This window comes from Anarrhichthys ocellatus, unplaced genomic scaffold (assembly GCF_004355925.1).
Source record: "Anarrhichthys ocellatus isolate YVR2014 unplaced genomic scaffold, GSC_Weel_1.0 scaffold157, whole genome shotgun sequence".
Taxonomy (NCBI): Eukaryota; Metazoa; Chordata; class Actinopteri; order Perciformes; family Anarhichadidae; genus Anarrhichthys; species Anarrhichthys ocellatus.
In genome coordinates, this window is record NW_022280187.1 from 441,749 (window position 1) to 465,212 (window position 23,464).

Sequence of the window (23,464 nt, forward strand, 5' to 3'; positions counted from 1 at the left end):
TGTGTGTGTGTGTGTGTGTGTGTGTGTGTGTGTGTGTGTGTGTGTGTTACTCATGTTGTGGGGACATAAATCAGTTTACACGTCACATTGTGGTGGTTAAAGGTTTGGCTAAAGGTTAGGATTAAGCTAGTAGCAGTTCAATTAAATTAAATTAAATTGTATTTATGTAGCCTATACCACAAATCAAAAATTTGGGGTTTTACAATCTGTGTTATGACCTCTGTTGGACCCCTCGCATTGGAAAATTAAAAACTCCCCAAAAGAACTTTAACAGGGACAAAAAGGGAAACAAACTCAAGGAGAGCAGCAGAGGAGGGATCCGTCTCCCAGGATGGACAAAAGTCCAATAGATGTCATGTGTGTCAGAACAAACAACATAATAGAATTCCAACATAGTCAATCCATATGATAGAAATAATACATATAATGAGTGCAGTAATAGCAGTGGTAGCACTAATAATTGCAATTTACTATTGTGAGGACATACATTTTTTTATAGTCACATTGTGGAGACTCGCCTTTTCTTTTGGGGAAAAATGCACGTCTTCATAACGGAAATCAGTAGATTTTAAGGTAGAGACTTAGTTTAAGCAAGTAGTCGTTATCGTTAGAGTTAGGATTAGTCTCCAGGAAATTAATGTAAGTCAATTTAATGTTCCCACAAGGGATGAAAACACTGTTCTCAGGGGGCCAGATGGCCTCGCTCCGTCTGCTTCGCTAGTTTGAAGTGGCCCAGATATTTATGCTTCTGCACCAGTTAGTCCACCGCAAATGTAAATCAAATCACTCGTGTGTCATGTTAACATTTAACATGAGCTAATACTACCAGTTGTGGCTGCTGTGTTGCAGGACACATTCCTTCATACAGGTACTCTGCTCAAAGAGAGAAGCAGAGAGATGCATTTATCTTAGACTCACATTTGCAACAGTTTAGCTGATTATTTACACAGCTCTTCATCACGAAGCCTCGTTACAGAAAACATTTGGGTTCCCATATTTAACATGTTTGGGCAGTAAAATATGTAATTTGGGAATCTGTGTGAAGGATTACAGATTAAACGCAGCAGGGAGAAGCACAGAGCAAAAACATGTTCCATGTGGGTGTGATCTGAGTGTGTGTGTGTGTGTCGTGTGCACACTGCGACTGTGCTCCCAGCCTGCTGGAGTGACTCATCTCTGCAGCACACTGCAGTATCTGGGTCCCTCACATACACACGGTCTGATCTAGTCCCCATATATAAACTATACATACAGCACAAACACAGTTCCAGGTGTTTTTTGTTACTGCTGCCTTTTGACCTATTTCAGTTCAACCTGCTGTTTTTCTGTCCTCAAGGTCGAGTGCAACTCCAAGCTGGACCCGACCAACACCACCTTCCTAAAGGTATCTGTGTGTCCTCATCTCACCCACAGCTACTCCATCATTAGACAAAAAGTCTGAGTTGTTGTGGAAACACTACTTCAATGAACCTTTTTTTTTTACATACACAAAATAATGAAATTAACTACATACACTGCATATCTGTGTGATTGCTTAAACACTCACAAATTCATCTATTCAGACAGAAACATTTTATATAATGAAAAAAAGTCTAAAGACACATCTGTGACTGAACCTGTGGGACTTAATGTGACGATAAATCCTCAGCAGGACAGTGGATGCACTTCCTGTGATTGAATGGATCGAATGGAAGCAGCAGCTGCACTTGTATTTCTGCAACAACAACAATCTAACGAGACAAACATTTCAGTTTAGTTATTTCATTTTAATTTGATTTGCACATGGCATATACAACACCATGAAACCAGATAACAGAAGCAAGACAGATGTGTCAGAAGAGGTCAAGACACCATAAACATATACAGTCAACAGTCAGCCCTGTCTCTTTAAAATGATGTTCCCATACCACGAAACTGCATTATGAATTAGTTAGCGAGGGAAACATATTTTGTCGTAGCTTACGTATGTTTTTTGAGGCATCACAACTAAATTTCAAATGAGTCCGCAGAAACATCAAGAGAGGGTCGGGGGTGGAGGATAGGTAAACAAACAGGGCCTTCACTAGCAGACTGCTGATCACCTCTCATATGAACCAAGTACGTTTGTTGCTTAAACATAAGCAAGTAGTTGTTTTGTTTAGTTTCAATTCACAACATTATTAACCACATGTTTCAAACTGCGACTGTAATCCGGGAGATAGATCTGTCTCCCTTGAAACGAAATTGAGAGAGTATATAAATACTGGAAAGTCATCAAAATGATCAATCCATAGAGAAATGCACACGGTTACAAGGTTTATTTATTGTCATTGTACAACAGGGTTGCACAACAAAGTGCAGTTTGTAGTCCCACCACATAAAAATAAATCTTGTGTCATATGTGGAGGGTGGAGGATGACTTACGTCTCACAGGCTGAGGAAAGAAGCTGCTCTGAAGTCCGGTGGGACGGTATCCTCTGTGTTCTTTGCAGGCGCCTCTTGTCAATATCACAGCCCATATTCAGAAACTGTGAAGCACTGAGACACGCTTTATAATAAAAAAAGAAATGAAAATCTCACTTTATAAAATATAGGACCTTTAAAAAGAAATTAGGATACAAAACACAATTTATATATAGACAATAAATGGCAACAAGGGAATTCGGCACCAGTCAGCTGACAACAATCAATGGATTATATTAATAAAAGTCATGCATTGGGCCAAAGGAAAAAAAAAATCTGTATTCACAAGTAACATGTTGCATCCAGCACAAGATGAGCGGTTGCAGATGTCAAGCATAATCTCAAAAGCGAGTCTTATTTTGGGGCATTTTACCTTCATGTCACAGTAGAGAGAAGGTCGACGAACTAGAATGGTCTCAAGCTAGACTCAAACTGGAAACGTTGCAATTACATTGTCCCCTCAAACACCTGGGACACTAGGACACCCAATCTTGTAACCTTCAAATATAACAATTATACAACTAACTTGTACAAAACAGAATTTACACCAAATTTGATGCAATAACAGGAAAAAAACTACTTGAGATACTGTTGCTAGCAGAACAGAGGCAAAACAAAGAAAGACGGCGCACAATGGCTGCATCTAGTTGTTTGTAGTTGTTTGTGTAGCAGCTTGGTAAATTGCTTCTCTCCTCTCTTGGTAGATGGCTGACTCTGGTGGACTTCCCCAGCTCACACAGGTAGTAACACTCAAACAAAAGATCTTGCACAATCAACAGGCTGTCATACAAATCAAATTAAATAAAAAAAGAAATCTGACAGACCGTATTTGACATTGTTCAGTGAAAAGAAAACTCTGACGTGTTTTGTTTTCCAGCCTGGGAAGCTGACCGAAGCCTTCAAGTATTTCCTGCAGGGAATGGGCTACAGTAAGTATACAGAAAAAATAAGTGTCTATGTGTCTTTGCCCTTGCAGTAATTTCATCTAAAAAGTTATATATCAGCAGAAGTGTTATCGTAGTAATGTGTGAGTGACTGATGTATTTCATGCAGAGGGACATGAGCTGTGTTAATCTTGCCCTCTGTCTCCCTTGCCCCGTTCTCTCAGTCGCTTATGTGAAGGATCGGAGGTTGAGTGAAGGGCCAGGTACTTCCCCCTCCCCCTTCACCTCTGACCTCTTACTGCTGCCCTGTTGGATTACCATTATGAAATTTTATTTTGATTTCAATTGGTTATTAATACAATATTTTGGGCTGTTATGAAATGTTTACGTGTACTTTTATTTATTTATTTTTTATCAACGGTAACATTAATACGGAAGCCCTGAGAGGCAAGTGAGAAAACTAAATTATGGAGATCCATTTTCTAAGTTTGATCTAAATTCTTTTCTTTCTTAAGTTTAGAACTTTAAGAATGTGTGAAAAGCTTTTGCCAGGTGAAAGAAGGTCAGAAATTGTAATACTAATTTTAGCCACAATATGTTCTTAGTAGGACTAAAAGCATTAATGTTTTCTGTCAGGTGAGTTGTAATTCACACAACTTGCTAACAGATAATATATATTTGTACCTTTTCTTTGGAATGCATGCAGAAATTAAAACTCACTTGGAAGAAAACATGAATGCTTTTAGTCCTATTTAGAACATGGGGCAGTGGTGCACTTCAGCCTCTTGTAGCCGGAATGAGTATTACAACTATTTTCACCTGCTAAAACTGGGTTTTCACCTGTTGTCAAAAATCAAAAAAGAATTGAGAACCTTTCCCCACCGGTTTTGTAGATGGAAAAAAGCAAAGATGAAGAACTTCGAAAGATTATCCTTTTTTTCACCAGTTCTTCTCTAGATCAGACTTTAAAAATGGATCCACAGAATCATTTTTTTTCTAACTTTCCTCTCAGGGCTTCCGTACAATATACCCCATCATTGTTTTATCAAAGATATTTTTTCCTCCCACGGAAAAAAATATACTGCCCTTACCCCCCCCTCCACCCCCCATTCCTTTGCCATTGCATCTCCAGTCCTGCTCTTTGCATGGCCTTCTGCTAGCTTTGAGCACAGCCTCTTGGACTATGTTTGTGACAAATAACCATGTCTTTAAATGATTACCAACATTGGACACTAATAGTTTGTAAATGTGAAATGTATCTGGGAGATCTTACCTCCAATTCATACATTCAAATAAAAAAACATTTACCTTATCTGAAGACACCAATTCATATTTTCTAAACACTATCAGAGTGAAAACACATGATTGACCATTCAGCCGCTTAAGAGCCTGATATTTTTCTTCGGAGGTGGTGGAGACCAAAAACAGAGCTCAAGGGAACGTTAGTTTTGGACTTGGATTTAACAGTTGGCCTTAGAAACATGACTCCATTTTATTGCATGAATCCTACAGATTCTTTTTTTCAGACTCATTCTGATTTGGGTAAGACTCAAGCTTAACATATTCAGACACTGGATAAACACAAAGAGCTTGACCGGTCATTCTTGACCATGGACACAGCAGCTAACAACATAATCTAATTAATTACAAGTAAAAAATAATTTCATCATTATAATACAGTTCTACTAGGAGAACTGAGCTTCATATAACACAAAGTGCATGGTGCTTCCAATGTGCGTCTGTCACACACACTGACAGCTCCAACCAATCAGGGCTGCCGGTCAGCTGCCTGTTCTCACCAGCTACAAAATGATATTCTTCAGTTGTCAACATTAGCATGCACTCTTAACATCTCCACAATATTAACTGATCACATTTTTTTCAAAATGTAATGCTTAAATTATTTCCCCTTCCTCCCAGTGCCCTCCGCCAGCATGACTCGCCTGGCTCGTTCCAGGACGGCCTCCCTGACCAGCGCCGGCTCCATAGACGGGTCCCGCTCTCGGGCCTGCACCCATTCCGACAGCACCGAGGGAGTTGGCACCATCACCCACACCATGGAGGTGTCCTGCTAAAGGGTCGGCCAGCCATTGAGAGAGAGAGAGAGAGAGAGAGAGAGAGAGAGAGAGAGAGAGAGAGGACGGATGGGGTGTTGGAAAGATGGAAAGGATGAGGAGAATGTGAAGTCAGACGTTGTAGATAGAACGAAACAGGAAGGTGGAGACAGCTCTCTCTGTCTCCATCTATCTCCTTCAGATCCCTTTGTCTGTCATCTCCCCTCCACTGTAAGATACCATACGTGTTGCTACTAATACCCCTAACCACACCTTGAAATAGCCATCTCAACCTCACCCCCATCGCCCAGCACTGAAAGATTTAGGCAACTGATTTTGTTCTTGAAGTGTCATTTTTGTGTTAGCTAATTGTATCCTCATTCTTTGCCTGCAAGCCCCCCCCTCCACACAAAAAAGAAGTAACCCTTTCTGTCACCAGTCCAAAACAGCAATATATGAAATGAGCTGCTGTTAATAATGTTATTTGGAAATCTGTTAGAGAAGGTTAAAGTGCTTTTCTGTGGTACCTTAATGAAAAAGTGTTATGCATCAGTATATTTTGGGAGCGTTTTTTTGTTGTTGTTGTAGTATGGACAAATTGTGAGGATCTCTCTCTCTGTGTCGTTTGTAAGAGCTGGTTATTTCTCTCCATGAGGAGAACGGTAAGTGTCAGAGGATGCGCGTCCAGAGTTTGACAGACAACAGAACACAGCCTATCGTAGACGAGTGCACCTGTTGCTTAGAGAGGATTTGTTAGGTTTTGTTTTGTTTAAGAGCATAGCTAGAGCACACCACACGGATTTAAAGCTGCACTCAGTGAGATTTTATGTCAAACTTGTAAAGTACTCTTAGAGTGCGAAAAAGTGATATCGTCAGCATACATGCGCATCAGGCAAGCGCTAACCTCCTCTGCTGAGAAATGAAGCCATCGCAGAAGTGACAGAAACTGCAGTTCCTCAAATGGCCACTTGAGGCGAGTCAATCCCTGTAGACCTCCATTTTAAAATGGCCAACACCACAGCAGAAATAAACATGTTACAATCCTGGTCCAAAAAACAGTTTTGGTCTTTAAAGCGTATTATTTGTTTATGACAGCTGTAGGGCGGTGAATTTTTATAAAAGTCTCCCATTTTAATTATATTAAGGCTTAAACTTATGTGTAATTAAGTGTCTTTGGTCGCTTCGGAAAACTATGGTTGACGTCACGGAGACTACGTACATATTTTACACATGGTTTCAAGCCACCAGTCGTTAAGCGCACTGAGGCATGAGAAATGAATGATATTAATACATCAAATGTAACAATTGTTGCAGCAAACTTACTATGAATCACTTGATCAGTAAGCAACTCAGAGGTGGAATTGGACTTGTATTTCCAGACTTCAATCACTCACTTTTTAATCACTTTCCAAAGAGAGAAAGCTCAATTCCATTAGGCGTGATGCTGTTTGGAGCATCAGAAACAGGCTAGGCTGGTAAAAATCACATTAGTGCAATGTTGCTGAGTGCAGCTTTAACCTGTGTCATCTCACATTTCTAACCAAATGAATATATAGTATTTATTAACATGTATATGCATGTGAATGTGAACGTTATCTTAGGGCATTCTAGTATCCAAGTAGTATTTAGTAGAATCACACTCTGACCCAAACCAAACTAGCCCAGGGGGGACCGAGGCAGGACCAGGCCGACCCAACAAACTCTTTTCTAGGGTCACCGCCAAACAACTGGCAGCAGCCTTCCCTTACAGTGCCCAGCCCCTCTCCGCGGATATACCAAAGCCCCCTGGTTTCATGGCTTGGTAATGTACAGTCTTCATGTACCATATTCACCTTCTCCTGTTTCCAGTTTTACAAAGAAAAACCTTTGGTCCCCTCACACAAGGGGCGTAGCTTCCAATTGCTGAGGTGTGCGCTTCCCTGAGGTGGCCTGTAAGGGGCGGGGCTTTTTTGGAGCCATTTGTGCGCCAAGCTCGGAATGTAGGCAACCCGCAGCCACCTTAAAGAAAAAAAAAAACCTTACCCCTAAAACAATCACAAGGTGCCCCGGCTCTCACAGGCAAACCTAGTCGCACCCTAAAGGGCTATCAGCTGAAGTCACTTTTTAAAATGTTGGTAGTGTTAGTTGTGTTTCTGAGCACCAGGGGGCCCGAGAGACCAGCAGATAGAATTTTATTATTGTATTTTAAAGCAAAGAAGACGAAAAGGTATTTTTACCGAAACATGGAGAGAGATTCTGACCTGAAAAAATAGTGAGTGAATGAATGTTAAAAGTAGAAAGAATGGGATTTCTGATGAAGCTAGAGAGATTATTGTTGAATTTAATTTTGAAAAAAAGGAGAAATTGGGTGACGATATTAGACAGCCAGATCGGACACCTCAGTTACTCTCAGAACCTCATGGGTGAATTTCATGACCACTGAAGTTTGCATGTTCACCTCTCAGCGTTTTCTCTCTTTACGAAGCTATTTTCTGCCATATACCGTACACTTAGGTTTCCTCCCACACGACTTCGACCCAAACTGCCCGGGGGGGATCCTGTATGTATTTTGTCCTTCATCGAAGTGCTGTACAGTATTGTCAACCCGCACCTCTCAGAACCCCTCACTATGGTTTGCACTTCTATCCCTGCCCCGCGTCTTTGATGTTTAACCCTGAACATAAAAACCAAGCTCCTTCCTACTATTCCTCAAGTCTACAAATAGTGAAGTTCGGTAGCAATGTGTAGAAATCAATAGCTCCTGTGAGCTGGCGCTCAATCAGTTTGTGTAGACCTTGGTCCTCCTTGCACTTGTAGATACTTTTCCTTTATAGAGCAGGTTACCCAAAGCGAACACTCTTAACACACAACTTAAACATGTTTCTGTTCCTCTTCCCCTGGAGTTTCTTTTTTTATAGGTAACAATAGGGTGTAACCTCATCTTGATATAATGATATTGTTTCATGTGTACTACTACTACTCTTCTTCTTCATACTGCCATTTGTATTGAGCAATAAGTTCTTTTTTTCTCGTTTGGTTGTTTCATATTATGGGGTCTTCCCCATGAGCTTGTTTCTATTCACAACAGTAGGACAGTAGAAGGACTCTTACCTACTTTGCTGTCATTCAAATGTGTAATCAATATATTATATACAAATAAATATAAAAAAGCTGTCTCTGTCCATGTAATGATCAAGTAACAAGTATGAAATAAAGACTTTATGTCAGAAGTTATTGGTTGTCTGATCATTTTCAGTTATGTTGACACGCATTTTCAATATATGGTGAGCAGCTCTCACCTCTTTCCCTTTATGTATATCTATAAATTATGTTATTTGATAGACAGATGCCACCCCTCGACGAGAGCAATGCTACATACATTAGAGAACTTCAAACTGTTTTTAAAAAAATTTATTATTGTGATTTAACGTCATATTAACATTTCTTCTTCACCTCCTGCAGATGAATTGTTTCTGGAAAGTCCTACTGTAATGTTTCCACACTCTAGGTACATACATCAATCAGCTACAGATAGAACTACTGTAATTCTTGCAATAAAAATGTACATTATGCCTAATTTATCATGTAGCTTTACCATGTAAACCACTCATAGCACAGGTGATTTCCTACCCCCTCAATGCTTTCACTTCTGGTTCGGTGCATTTCTTTTCATTCTTGGGTTTAGCACCAGTAGCATTGTACACAATGACAGATATTTGGGAACATTCAGCCACACAGCCAGCAGCTCCCCGAAGCTCCAAAAAACTTTGTTGTAAATTTCCAAATAACCATTATTTTGATAAACTGATCATATATTGGGAATCTACATGGTTATGTTCATGGAATTATTTATTTAAACAGTTATTTTGGCAAGTAAAGCCAAGTAAAGTAAAAGGAAGTAAGATTATAAACAGACCCAATGTGCCCTAGTTAAGACAAAGAATAAGGTGAATTAAAGAGTCGCCTATATTTTTCCGTGCAAGTCACTATTACTGCATACCATTATTAAGATATACATTTTATGGAAAAAGTTGTCAATATTATCCATTTACCCAAACAAAACCTTATAGGAGACCATGTAGGAGTCACAGTAGGCATGTAGCATCTGGTCCACAGGGCTATAGTTCAGGGACTGAATGTTGGGAGACATCTTGCTGATGAAGACACCAACATTGAACCTCTCCTCCCTCGTTGTGGTGTCAAATGAATAGAAGATCTCCTCAACTTCTTTGTTGACGTACCGTGTCGCATAGAGCACGCCGCAGGCCATGAAGGTGTTAGTAACCCCCTGCTTGTAGATGGAGGTGCGCCAGGTTTGGCCGAGTCTCAGCGGCTCGCCCTCCTCCACCTTGGACAGCACCAGATTGCCAAAGTCTTGCGTGGTGGTATAGATCACCCAGACGCCTGACTCATCTGTCGCCAGGTCCAGGTCGGTGAACGGGTAGCATTCATCAGGGTGACAGAAGTTACCCTTTGAGTTAAACCTGAAAAAAAACAGAAGTGATGTTTCATTTGTAAAACAATGTATCAGTATCTTAGTTTTCTTGAAAGCATGTTATGCTCGCATGTTCATCATTTTACACTTAAATCATTTTTTAACAGGTACATTCAAACATTACAACTACAGAATTCAACTTCATGCAAAGGTGGAAGATATCCTGTCTCATGTTATTCTTTCTGACGGCAACACAAATAATAATCAGCGAACCTGGTGCCTTTGGGTAGTTGGAAATTGATAACAGTTTTGGTGGTGAGGTTGAATCGACAAACAGTATCTTGGTTGTAACAGTTGTAGTACAAGGCCTCTCCATACAGCACAACATTTGGACCCTGAATGGTGTTGGTGGTTGGGTTAGCGGTGTGGATCAGGACATTACCTGGAAGAAGAAGAAGAGGAAGAGGGGGAAGAAGAGGAAGAAGAAGCAAGAGTGGAAGGAGCGAATGTAATCACAAGTATTGTTATAATTTGTTAAATATTAAAGAAAGCAACCAATAGTATTTTGGGTGCCTTACATTTATAAATGATAAGTATGGTTGTATTCTGTATTTTTCTATCTATCAATAAATCCCTCATTTTGTTGTTAAAAACATTGCCTACAGTTTGCTAGCTAGCAGTAGTGTACTGGCTATCTGGCTCTGTCTCCTTACCGGCCCTCTATGTGTGCCTGTCATTTAGGATGCTCATGAAAGCCTGCTGCATGCAATTTCCAGTTAAAGTTGTGCTTATGTCATAGGCTCCGCCTTAGCCCACTCCGTTGCTACTGTTGCGGGTGTTAAACGGTGGATAAATTGTTTTGAGCTTCACAACCCCCGCAAAATTACTCGTTAAACCAGGGGTCGGCAACATGCGGGCAACCGCATGCGGCTCTTCAGCCCCTCTGTTGCGGCTCCCTGAGTCTACATCCACACTAATATGTTTTTGTTAAACGATCTCCGTCCACACAGCGTTTCAGCGTCGTTTTCTAAATCAGTGGTCTCCAACCGGGCCGTGGATCATTTGGTACCGGGCCGCAGAGAAATAATACATATTATAATATTTCCGTTTTATTGATTATCAGAGTCTGAAAGAAGTTTTATTATGAAAAATGACCGGATTCTCTCGCAATTTCATCCGCCTGTAAAGGTTGCCGACCCCTGCCTTACACCATCAGAATTTGATCACTTCGGTCCAATAACATTTGCAAAGTCTAGAAAAGCTGCCCTATTGAATTATTCTATCCCCATTCCAGTTACCATAGGGCTAAAGCGAAAGTTAGCTGGTGGAAGTCTCTTGTGCGCATACCCCATTCCCATATGGAATGCATGTTAACATTGTGCTTAATGAGCGTGCAGCAGTAAGACGGCCAACATGCTCTATATACTGTACTTTAACTGCACATATGTAATCAATGTATGATGGGGCGAGGTTTCAGAGCCTCCAGCAGACACAACCCCAGCAGAGTGCTTATTTTTTACGATTCTTAAACCTAACTTTCTTTACCAATTCGTTTGTCATGATATTGGATTTTGCTTTGTTTGTTTCCTGTTTTATTTTGATGTTCCCTGCCTATTGTGTCCTGTGTTTGTTTGACTTCTTGTCTTTGTGTTTTTCCCTCCTTTTTTCTGTGCATGACCTGTGTTTTATTAGTCTCGTCCGCCTCGCTCTGTTCCCTTGTGTTTCTTCCATCTATCAGCTTTCGGCCTGCCCTTGTGTCTGCCCACCTGTGTCGTCTTGTTGTCTGATCAGTTTCTTGTGAATTCATAGTCCTGTTGGTTGTTGGTTCTTCGGCTAAGTTTCCTGTTTGTATCCCTCGAGTAGTTGTCTTATGTACCTAATCCTGTTGATTTCTGTTACTCACTTTTCGACTCACCTGCCATGTAAGTTTGGTTTTGTATGTTTCTTTATTGAAATCATCGTTTATAATCCTTCTACTCTTTGTGTTTGTCTGCATTTGGGCCCATCCCCTGTTGTCTGTTTGCCAAACCGTGACATTTTAAATCATTCAAATTTGCCTGGGTGGTTGATAAACACATATTTCTTCATGCTTTACCCGGACTTGCATTGCAATACAATAGATGTCTCTATTGAACCAGTATGTTCACTGAACTATAAGGAAGTACATTTCTAACTTTAACACAAGAGTTCTTTACCTGGTGCGCTCACTCCAACAATGAGAGAGCTCAGGCTGGAGTAGAAACGGACATAGTTGGAGAATTTATTGCTGGAGGTCATCATTACCAGCCAATACCAGCTCTCCTTCCCCGCCTCTGGTTTTGGATCCCGACCCCAGGCTCCATACTTGTAGGAACCGGGGTACTCTCCTGCTGTGTACACCCTCGGTCCGGTAATGTTCAGAAATTGACCGTGAGGGCAGTTACCTGGGGGGGGGGGGAGCCTAATCAGTTTCTACGGGCAAATTATGCTAAATTGCAAAATGTATCATAAGTGAAATATGCCAAAAAAGCAATTGATACACAACCAGAGTAATATTTTCTGGTGGCCTCCAGTGGAAGTGAAAGAGAAGTAAAAAGAGAAAAAGCGAGGTTTTGGCACATACCATGTGGAGGCTGAATGGGTTTGGTGGTGGGGTAAAGTCCAGACTTGCACTGGTCCAGATCTTTCTTCAGACGCTGGTTGGTTCGTTGTGTGTTCACCACCCGCATGGTGTCGTACGACTCCAGCTCCTGCATCTCTGCTTTCAGGTCCTCCAACTAAGAAGCAGACCAGACATCCCAACATGTGTTTGGATTTTTATTTTGGATTTTTTACAAACATGAACGCCCTGCATGCAGTATTACCTATCATCAGAGATACTGGATTGACTCATACATTGATAAAGAAACATGTCACCAACAATATTTTGAATAATAAATACAATAGACCTGACTGCATAGAAAGACTGGTACAAGTTTGACATTTGAAAAATATTTTGCATGAGTACCTGAGTACACTGTCAGTTAGCAGCCCTGTATAAAGGCGTGAGTGGTTTCATAACTACCTGATGAGCTCAGTGATGCATTCAAAGTCAACAGGGGGGCTTTGCATCAGTATACATCAGTATATTGTCTGGTTCATAAGACCAGACAAGAAGGCTCGGAGCTCCTCCATCATCTGGAGGAGCTCCGTGGATTTTATTTAGGTGTATTCACTGTGTCGAGCAAGCCACACAAATAAGCAAGCCCGGAATCGGGCCAAATACACCGGCCCGAATCCAGCTGCCGACACTGACATTATTGGGATTGCTCGCACATATTCACGAACACACGTACTAACGTACGGTGTATTTGGCCCGATCCGAGGCGTCATTCACCCCGAGTCTCAGCTCCTGTGGGAGTGACTTAATTACACTCTCTCGAAATAGAGAGGCAAAGTCCCTCCCCTTCCAGTGTCCCCCATAGAACCTTATTTTGGAAAAGATATGTATAATAGTCAACGGCTATTGTCAATGTTTGAATTGTGCCATGAATTATACATTTGATGTTTGTCAATTTAAAAGATATTTTTGCAACATATAATTTTGTGTAAAATGGCTCGGTGAACTTTTGTCTCGCACAATGTGCTGACAGACCAGGGTAGTGGTGCTTCATATGTGTGGACATACCCGATGTATTGCCGTTGTCATGTCTTTCTCGTTGAACAATGCCTATGTAATGGTTTTGTCCACCACCCTTTATCCCGACATTTTTAGTAATGTCGTAGGGACACAATCAGCGGTTCACATGTGTGCCGTACCGTGAGGGGTGATCTGTACGAATCTGTCACGGATCGACCACTAGCAGCAAATAAATAATATTTTTTTGGACCGATTAAGGGAAACTGGACATTTTCCCACGACACACCTGACGATCTCTCATGGCACACTGGTGTGCCGCGGCACAGTGGTTGAAAATCACTGAAATACTGTAGATCATAAAGCAGAGTATGCTTCAGGAAGGGCTTACTGTGATTTTTCAAATATTGTAACTTCCGTTCATCATTTGCAAAAAAAACAAATGGCGACAGGGTAATCCAAGATGGCGACGGCCAAATCGACAAACTCGAGGCTTCAAAACGGCCATCCACAAACCAATGGGTAAGGTCACTATGGCTACGTCCACTTATATACAGTCTGTGAGGCAAACACTATCACTAGGAAAAAGCCAGACATCTAATTATGCAACATTGTCATAATTTCTGCAGATTTGCACATTTTGGTCATTCTGTGGGACAGTGCAGTAAAAGTCTTAGAATAATATATTTTAATAATAATAATAATAAATAATAATGTATTTTCATGTTACATTTTTGCTAAAGATACCATAATCCAACCTACACTTTTAGGAGACTTTCACATGGCTGCCTTCTTAAACAATGTCATTGTTGAGCGGCTGACCCGTTGTCGCGATGCAAATCTACCTGTTCAGTAGTGTTGGCAGTCAGACGCTGGTGACTCAGGGTGGCGCTCTTGAGCCTGGCTACGAGCTGGTTGATCTGCATCAGTTCGTTCTCTATCACCTGCAGGCTGATAACCCCGTAGAGCTGTCCGTCGTTCTCCCTCTCAAGCATGGACACATCCTCCTGCAGCTGAGGCAGACGTAGCTCCAGACCCAGCAGCAGACTGTCCAGCTCTGCGACCTGCAGACAGGGCAGCTTGGCTCAACCTTTTATGAATATCTTAATTATTATTATAAGATAGCCGAGGGAGGCTGCGTTCTTTACAGACTACTTGCCTTCTGTGGGGTGATGTCGCTGTTGCATTTCAATGCACTGTCCTCCACCGCAACGAGTTTGTCATGAGGGAATAACTTCTCTGAAGTAGTCAACTCACACGAACACTCACTTGAAGGTGCCTGAATATTAAATGTGGCATGTTAGAAATAAACACTAAATATCAATATATTTTAAATGGGCAGTGCGTGATCATTTGTAATTAAATTTAAAAAAAGTTGTAGTTACCTGTTGGGTGAGGGCGAACAGAGCACACAGTGGGACGATCACATACAGCTTCATGGTGGATCAGAGAGACCCAGTTTGAATAGGACAGTGTGTCTGACTGTAGCAGCAGCTTCTAACCACTGAACAATCCCACTAACCTCTGTGATTTTAGATGTGTGCTCAGTGTGTGATATGTGTCACGTTTCCTACAGAGACGGATCACTTCCTCCTTGTGGTTGGGATTTTTTATATGTCATAGGGGGGAAAAAACTTGAATATCATCAGATTTTACAAAATATATCCTGTTTAAAAGTAATGTGTGAGCAACACAAACAGTGGTGAAACAATTCAATTCAATTCAATTTATTTTTGTATAGCCCAAAATCACAAATTACAAATTTGCCTCAGAGGGCTTTACAATATGTACACATTTGACATCCTCTTGTCCCAGGACCCTCACATCGGAACAGGAAAAACTCCCCCAAAAAACCCCTTTAACGGAGAGAAAAGAGGAAGAAACCTGTGGGAGAGCAATAGAGGAGGGATCCCTCTCCCAGGATGGACAGAAGTGCAATAGATGTCATGTGTAGAACAGGATAGTGAATTACAACACATTCAATGTAATTACAGCACATTCAATGTATGACAGAACCACGGCAGGAGGCAAGACCTGTTCCAGGTATAACCCGGATACACAGGAACCTGTGAGGCGAGAAAGCACAGAGACTCTGGTGAAGAAGCAGGTCAATAATGTGCATTAATGGTATCGGTAATATGAAATAGTAATGCGAGTAATAATAAAAGTGATATTAGCAGTTGGAGTCAGCAGGGCCATGGTAGGAGGAAGGACCAGGGTCCAGATGAAACCATGCTCCATGGAAACCTGTGAGGAGAGAAAGCACAAGGACTCCGGGGAAGAGACAAAATCAGTACTGTGCATTAATGGTATTGGTAATAGGGTTAATAATGAAGATCGTAGTAGGTGTCAGCAGGGCCATGGATGGTTGAAGGACCAGTATCCAGATAAAACTGCGGTCATGGTAACCTGTGAGGCGAGAAAGCACAAATACTCCGGGGAAGAAGTAAAGTTAGTAATGAGCATTAATGAGACATCAATGCATACAGACAGAGGTGAAGAAGAGGAGGAGAGAGGTGCTCAGTGTATCCTAAGGAAGTCCCCCTGTAGTTTTTGCCTATACCAGTTTGTCTAAGGGCCGGTCCAAGGCAAGCCAGAGCCAGCCCTAACTATAAGCACTATCAAAGAGGAAAGTCTTAAGCCTACTCTTAAATGTGGTGAGTGTGTCTGCCCCCCGGACTGAAACGGGAAGATGGTTCCACAAAAGAGGAGCTTGATAACTGAAGGCTCTGGCTCCCATCCTACTCTTTAAGACTCTAAGAACCACAAGTAACCCTGAATTAATGGAGCGCAGCTCTCTAGTAGGGCAGTATGGTACTATAAGCTCTTTAAGATATGATGGTGCCTGACCAATTCGGGCTTTGTAGGTAAGTAAAAGGATTTTAAATTCTATTCTAGATTTTACAGGGAGCCAGTGCAGAGAAGCTAATACAGGAGTAATATGATCTCTTTTCTTAGTTCTTGTTAGTACACGAGCTGCAGCATTCTGGATCAACTGGAGAGATTTAAGAGACTTATTAGAGCAGCCTGGAAATAAGGAATTGCAATAATCTAGTCTAGAGGTAACAAATGCATGATCTAATTTCTCTGCATCGCTTTGAGACAGGATGTGCCTGATTTTTGAAATATTACATAGATGAAAAAAGGCAGCCCTAGAAATTAGTTTTATCTGAGAGTTAAAAGACAAATCCTGATCAAAGGTAATTCCAAGATTCTTTACGGTGCTGCTGGATGCCAGCGCAATGCCATCTAGAGAAACTATATCATTAGATAACTGATTTCGGAGGTGTTCTGGGCCTATTAGAATAACTTCAGTTTTGTCTGAGTTTAACATCAGGAAGTTGCAGGTCATCCAGGTTTTTATGTCCTTAAGACATGCTTGCAGTTTAGCAAGCTGATTGGTTTCATCTGGTTTGATCGATATATATAATTGAGTATCATCTGCATAACAGTGAAAGTTTATAGAGTGTTTTCTGATAATATTGCCTAGAGGAAGCATATATAAGGTGAACAAGATCGGTCCAAGCACAGAACCTTGTGGAACTCCATAATTGACGTCGGTCTTCATCGAGGCTTCATCGTTTACATAAACAAACTGAGATCGATCCGATAAATAGGATCCAAACCAGTTCAGTGTGGTTCCTTTGATGCCAATATAATGTTCAAGTCTCTGCAACAGGATGTAGTGGTCTATAGTGTCGAACGCAGCACTAAGGTCTAACAGGACAAGAACAGAGACTAGTCCTTTGTCTGATGCGATTAGAAGGTCATTAGTTATTTTTACCAGAGCTGTCTCTGTGCTATGATGTTTTCTAAATCCTGACTGAAAATCCTCAAATAAACTATTGTTACGTAGAAAGTCACACAACTGATTCGCAACTGCTTTCTCAAGGATCTTAGAGAGAAAGGGAAGGTTAGAGATCGGTCTATAGTTGGCCAACACCTCTGGATCAAGAGTGGGTTTCTTAAGAAGAGGTTTAATTACAGCTACTTTGAAGGACTGTGGTACATGGCCTGTTAGTAAAGACAGGTTGATCATATCTAATAAAGTCGTGCTAATTAGTGGTAGCACTTCTTTAAACAGCCTAGTCGGTATAGGGTCTAAGAGACAGGTAGAAGGTTTAGACGTAGAAATTGTTGAAGTCAGTTTGTCAAGGTCGATGGGAGTAAAGCCATCTAAACATATATCAGGGTTTACACCTGTTTCTAAGGTTACTCTATTTGTGGAAAGATCGGTACTAGTCGAGGGCAGTACATTGTTTATATTCTCTCTAATAATTATAATCTTATCATTAAAGAAGTTCATGAAGTCATTGCTACTGAGGTCTATAGGGATACTCGGCACAACAGAGCTGTGACTCTCTGTCAGCCTGGCTACAGTGCTGAAGAGAAACCTGGGGTTGTTCTTATTTTTCTCTATTAACGATGAGTAGTAAGCTGCTCTGGCATTACGGAGGGCCTTCTTATACGTTTTAAGACTGTCTCGCCAGACTAACCGAGATTCTTCCAAGTTAGTGGAACGCCATGTTCTTTCAAGTTTTCGCGATGTTTGCTTTAATTTGCAGGTTTCAGGGATACCAAGGAGCGAACCTCCTTTGTTTTACTAACATCTTTTTTAAAGGAGCAATAGAGTCTAGTGTCCTTCTCAGTGAGCTTGTAGCACTATCGACAAGATGATCAATCTGGGTAGGACTAAAGTTAGCACAGGAGTCCTCTGTTATATTGAAGCATGGTATTGAGTTAAATACAGACGGAATCGCTTCTTTAAATTGAGCTACGGCACCATCAGATAGACATCTAGTGTAGTAACTCTTGCTTACCGGTGTACACTCCGTTAGTAGGAATTCAAAGGTTATTAGATAATGGTCCGATAAAAGAGGGTTCTGTGGATAGACTATTAAATCTTCTATGTTAATGCCATAAGTCAGAACCAGGTTGAGAGTGTGGTTAAAACAGTGAGTGGGTTTCTGTACATTCTGACAGAAACGAATCGAATCTAATAATAAGATAAATGCAGTACTGAGGCTATTGTTCTCGACATCCACATGAATATTAAAATCACCTACAATAATTACTTTATCTGTTTTAAGGACTAGACTTGATAAAAACTGAGAAAATTCTGATTAAAATTCAGAATACGGACCTGGGGCCCGGTACACTATAACAAATATAACTGGCTGTATTGTTTTCCAGGTTGGGTGTGAAAGACTAAGAACCAAGCTTTCAAATGAGTTATAATCTAGTTTAGGTTTAGGGTTTAATAATAGGCTTGAATCAAAGATGGCTGCTACTCCACCTCCTCGGCCGGTGCCTCGAGGAATGTGAGTATTGATATGACTTGTAGGAGTTGATTCATTTAGGCTGACATATTCTTCATTTCACAGCCAGGTTTCAGTAAGACAAAATAAATCAATATGATTATCTGATATTAGCTCATTTACTAATACAGCTTTAGATGACAAAGATCTGATATTTAAGAGTCCACATTTAATTATCCTATTTTGTTGCACTGTTGCGGTAGTTTTAACTTGGATTAGGTTATTTTGTTTAACTCCTCGATCGTTTATTTTTGATTTAATTAATTGAAGTGGCCGTGGGGCAGACACAGTCTCTATGTGGTTTTGGGTGGGTAACTGCTCTAATGGAAGCTCAGAGGAGTGTGTAAGACTGCAACTCTGCTTCCTGGTCTGAACTCTGGGTTGTCATGGACCAGGTCCACACAGAAACTGGGTCAGATTTGCAGAAATGAGATCTGCTCCATCCAAAGTGGGATGAATGCCGTCCCTCCTAAGCAAACCAGGTTTTCCCCAGAAAGTGTCCCAGTTGTCTACGAAGCCCACATTGTTTGCTGGGCACCACCAAGACAGCCAGCGGTGAAACGATGACATGCGGCTAAACATTTCATCATTGGTCAGATTCGGGAGGGGGCCAGAGAAGACTACGGAGTCCGACATGGCTTTTGCGTATGTACACACAGATTCCACATTAACTTTAGTGATCTCAGAGAGCCGTAGTCGGGTGTCATTACCGCCAACATGAATAACAATCTTACTGTATTTACGGTTATCTTTAGCCAGTACTTTCAGATAGGACTCAATGTCGCCTGCTCTGGCCCCGGGTATACATGTAACTGTAGCCTCTGGTTTCGCTAGCTTCACGTTTCTCAGAATAGAGCTACCTATGACCAGAGTCGGTCTCTCAACTGAGAAATCAACTCTGCTGGGTGCGGAAGACCCGTTTGTAACGCGAGGTGGCTGCTGGCGAGTCGAGTGCCTCCCGGGAGCAGTCACCCGGCCCCCCGGCTGCTCGGGGGCTGCAGGGAGACGGCTAGCGGGAGCCACGTCTGCTTGGGCCGCACCGGCTACGCCCGCAGTCACCAGCGTCTTAGCTTCCATGATGCGGAGCTGTACTTCTATCTCGCTAAGCCTTGCATCTAACCGTTGAGTTACCTCAGTCTGCGCCAACGAGTAGGGGCGAAGGGTAGAGGAAGCCCGGGAGGGAGTATTCTCCGTCAGGACTGCGAAGCGGTTGGAGGTGTTTAACGGAAGCTCCCCAGCTGTTTTTTTCCGGAGGCCGCGGCGTACCACCTCCGTCCAGGATGCCGGTTTCGTGGTGGAGCTATGGGTCGGGTCTATAGCAGGTCCTCTCAGCTCGTGGTCGGAGGACCGACTCTCCTCCCCGTCCGCAGGGCCGGGTAGCCAGGGAATAGTGTCCGCAGTGTCCGAGACAAGCTGAGATTGCATAGATGAGATATACTTTGCCTGGGCCGCCGCTACGGATACGAATCCGTCGATCAGCTGTTCCCTTTTCCGGACTTCAGACTCTAGGCGGTGAAAATCGTCCCTTAACTGTGAGTATGCGAGTTTGCAATCTCCACACAGACCTGGCTGAATGGCCATTTTGGAAGTTCCTGCTTCCGGTTTATCTGAAATGAGAGGGAAAAGGTGATGGCTCTGCTCAGAAGTTGTCATAAAAACAAACAAACAAATGTATGTAGCAGAAGTCGGAAGGCGAGTGAAAGGCGTAAAGGTGTGTGTGATCCGATGGCCTCCACGCTGTCTCAGCTGCAGTTCACACCACACTACAGGCTGGTGATGTGCTGCTCTGTCGCTGCTGCTCTGTGCTCTGTCGCTGCTGCTCTGTGCTCTGTCACAAGTATTCACACCCTTTACCTGAGTGGAACAATAAGCACAGAATGAATGATTTAAATGTCGGGTATAGGCAGTTTATTTTTGCTGTCATCGGGCAACAATTCAATAAAAACTTTTCAGCATAACGTAATTTACCCAGTGGTGGGCCTTCTCTGCTGGCCTAAACAGAATCACAAAGTTATAGCTATTTTATAAATTAATATTTTTTCATAAATACACTACATGTATTATAATTATTTTTCCCATTAGCTTATTTTCTCATTGAACAGCTACTGTCTTCCTCAGTTGCTCTGCTTCCAGCCTGTTTTAAGTAGAGCTTTTATCCAATCAGATTTCACCCCTATGCTGTCTAGGTAAAGAAATCTGCCCGAGGCCTTCAGAATTACAAGTGAATCCCTTTGCATCCCATGTTTAAGTATATGGGGACGATATTGTTGATTGTCATAGTCTTCAACCAATCAGATCTTTAGTTTGACATGTTGGGCGTATTCTTTGACGTGCCAGAGCCTTCTAGCTGGCCTACAAGTACGTCATCATTAACGTGCAGCTCAGCATTGCAGCGCTGTGATTGGTCAGTGGGCGAGGATGTGACTATTGTGAACCTTAAGGTGGAAACTTAGTGGTAGTAGTAAGAGTTCAAGGTGAAAGATATGTAAGAAGTCATGACATTTTTAGCGTTTTGCTTGGTGTATATTCTTTTTTTTTTTAACCTAGCTTTGTTTTTTTAACACTCAATGGCTGAAGGAGGAGGAGAAACGGATTTGGGAGTTACTGAGAACGCCTTTCTGGAGGAGGACATTTCAGGAAAAGCTGGACATTGTATCAAAGGGTCGCCAACCCCACAGCTAACAGCCCTGACCCAGCCAGGAAAAGGATTTGTACGAACAGTATTCCTTGCTGACAGCGTCGGAGAAGCGTTGCACATTTTATGGCTGGGAATGCGTTTCATTTTTAACTGAGCGTCTTGGTGTTTGGAGCTACGCTAACCTGAGGACACCATCGCACGGCAGGACACTTACAAGCTACGGTGCTTTTGAAAACTTTTGCTGAGACCCGAGTGGCTCTACAACTCAACGAACACGTTCGCAGGAGGACCTCGTACTGGAACTGAACTGCTCCGATGTTCTGTACAACCGCGTCATTGAACTCTTTGTTCACAAAGAAAGGAGGATGGACTTCGTCTTTAAGTGAACGGCAGCTTTGGTAAGTGAACTGCTTTTGTTTATACATCTGCAGTAGCATTACTACTGTGTTAATTTGTCTATCGTGTCGTTTTTATGAATAATATTTGAATGACTCGTGCTCTTCAGTGTGCGGTGGAATACCTGTTTTAGCACCGCAGGTTTGCTGGATTGATTTGTCATGCTTTGTTGTCATATGAATATATGTGACTGGTTCTTGTGAGTTTGTTCTTGTCATTGTGTTAATTACATTGATTTTGACTTTATGCATTGTCCGTTAATTACGAAGCATACCGTCATGCACCGGGTTATTGTGTCACGGTTGGGTTTTGCTGTGTGTGTCTCTCCTGATCATGCTCATTCTCTCCACCTTTGCCAAATCACCTGCCCCTGGCTTTTCCCTCTGCAAACCCCACTCATCTCCACTCACCTGCCGGCAATCCGCTCATCACCCCTCACATACTTATACTCCCCTGCTTGCCCTGTTCCAGTGCCGGATTATCAATTGTTCTTTTTTCCTCCCCGTGGACTCGGCTCATCGCCAGTGGTTACCCCTCATGTTGACTCCCATGGTTTGTGTCTTTGCCTTTTGTGACCAAGCCCCTTTTGTGACTTTGCTTTTTATTTTCAGTTTGGATTTTTCGTGCTGCCGGTTGGAGTTGTTTTTGGTTTCTGTTTTTGACTGCTTAAGTGCCAGTAAAGAGCCTTGCATTTCACCTCACCTTGTGTCCTGTGTCTAAGTTTGCACCTGAGTCTCTGCTCCACTCCTAAACCCACACGGTAAACCGTGAACCATCACCTATTGTTCGGACAATTGGATCGGTTTGGGCTGTTTTTCTTTTACAAAGCAAGAATTATGGTCTGGAGAAATGGGGATTGTGTGGCGATTGCTTTAGCCCTGTTTGAATCAGTAGGGAACAGCTGAGGGGAGAGTTCGTAGCTTGTGTGCTGCTGTTGGTTTCGTGCTAAGGTAGTTTAGCTTTGCCTCCCTGAACACACGTGCGGTGCCTCAGCTCTTTTTTGTTATTGTTCTGGGTTCAAAAGGTCACACAGCCTGTTGTCTGTTACGTGAGCGCAGTCCACCGAAAACATATTTTCCAAATGCACTAGTATTGTTCGGTTCGTAAGCCTCGTACTCATCGTAAGCCTCGTACTCCTCCACCACCAATGACTCTGGGCAATGTCCAGCATCTCACCTACAAACCCTTCCATGCCCCCCATAATGCTTCTACCTCTCCAACTCTTTACCCTGTCTCAGAATATCCCATCTCAGACACGGGTCTGCTCACCCCAATATGGAGGACCACATTCGTTAACCAATTGCACAATAAAAATAGGCATTATTGAATCGGTTTAATCTACAAATAAATAAACTACATTACAATGTATGGAATTGTTATACAAAGAGGAATTATTAAAAATAATTATATAATATTTATCCATCAATAAATAGTTCAAATTAAGGAGTTTGCAAAACGAAATAGAACAAAGATGCATTTATCAATAAATAACGGAATTGTAATAATCTAGTTGGTAATTAAGTTGAAATATAGAAACAAATAACTGGATTCATAAATTGAATTAAGATTACAGATTTTAATCAGGCACTGCACTGCATTCCCATTTCCCTGCTACTTGTACTCCCTCCATTAGCTACCGGATCTGCTCATTTTGTTTCTTCTTTCGGCCTCTCCAGTTAGGCTCTCTATGACACTTTTTGCCTTACGCTGGTAAAAAAAAAAA

General features: G+C 41.9%; 3 protein-coding genes across 9 annotated transcripts in view; 1 reads left to right on the forward strand and 2 right to left on the reverse strand.

The window, feature by feature from the left end:
- Positions 1-8,593, forward strand: part of ndrg4 (NDRG family member 4) — a 70,144-nt gene extending 61,551 nt beyond the window's left edge. For 5 of the 7 annotated variants that reach the window (XM_031877998.1, XM_031877991.1, XM_031877994.1 and 2 more), the window contains 5 exons: positions 1,337-1,384; positions 3,147-3,182; positions 3,320-3,371; positions 3,551-3,589; positions 5,247-8,593. In XM_031877998.1, the coding sequence (XP_031733858.1) occupies positions 1,337-1,384; positions 3,147-3,182; positions 3,320-3,371; positions 3,551-3,589; positions 5,247-5,401 (330 nt within the window). In that variant the 3' untranslated portion in view covers positions 5,402-8,593. The remainder of the gene's footprint in view (positions 1-1,336; positions 1,385-3,146; positions 3,183-3,319; positions 3,372-3,550; positions 3,590-5,246) is intronic. The other 2 variants (XM_031877993.1, XM_031877997.1) reach the window with 1 other exon arrangement.
- Positions 8,594-8,774: 181 nt separating this feature from the next.
- On the reverse strand, positions 8,775-15,110 carry LOC116400250 (olfactomedin-4-like). The gene is made up of 7 exons (XM_031877999.1): positions 14,775-15,110; positions 14,549-14,668; positions 14,235-14,453; positions 12,397-12,550; positions 11,990-12,217; positions 10,068-10,236; positions 8,775-9,843 (listed from the first exon to the last, which is right to left on the reverse strand). Exons 1-7 carry the CDS (start codon positions 14,826-14,828, stop codon positions 9,408-9,410), a joined length of 1,380 nt encoding a protein of 459 aa, XP_031733859.1. The 5' UTR covers positions 14,829-15,110; the 3' UTR covers positions 8,775-9,407.
- A 3,942-nt stretch (positions 15,111-19,052) lies between these two features.
- LOC116400245 (uncharacterized) overlaps positions 19,053-23,464 on the reverse strand; it is a 5,522-nt gene continuing 1,110 nt past the window's right edge. Inside the window, exon 2 of the mRNA XM_031877988.1 lies at positions 19,053-20,561. Coding sequence (XP_031733848.1) covers positions 19,092-20,561 — 1,470 coding nt within the window. The 3' untranslated portion in view covers positions 19,053-19,091. The remainder of the gene's footprint in view (positions 20,562-23,464) is intronic.

Excerpts from the sequence above, each read along its gene's own strand:
- LOC116400250 (XM_031877999.1), bottom strand. The coding sequence starts at position 14,828 with ATGAAGCTGTATGTGATCGTCCCACTGTGTGCTCTGTTCGCCCTCACC. Across the intron at positions 14,669-14,774 it reads TGTTCGCCCTCACCCAACAG|GCACCTTCAAGTGAGTGTTC; the intron begins GTAACTACAACT and ends TTTAATATTCAG. Across the intron at positions 12,551-14,234 it reads CTGCCAACACTACTGAACAG|TTGGAGGACCTGAAAGCAGA; the intron begins GTAGATTTGCAT and ends TCTGCTTCTTAG.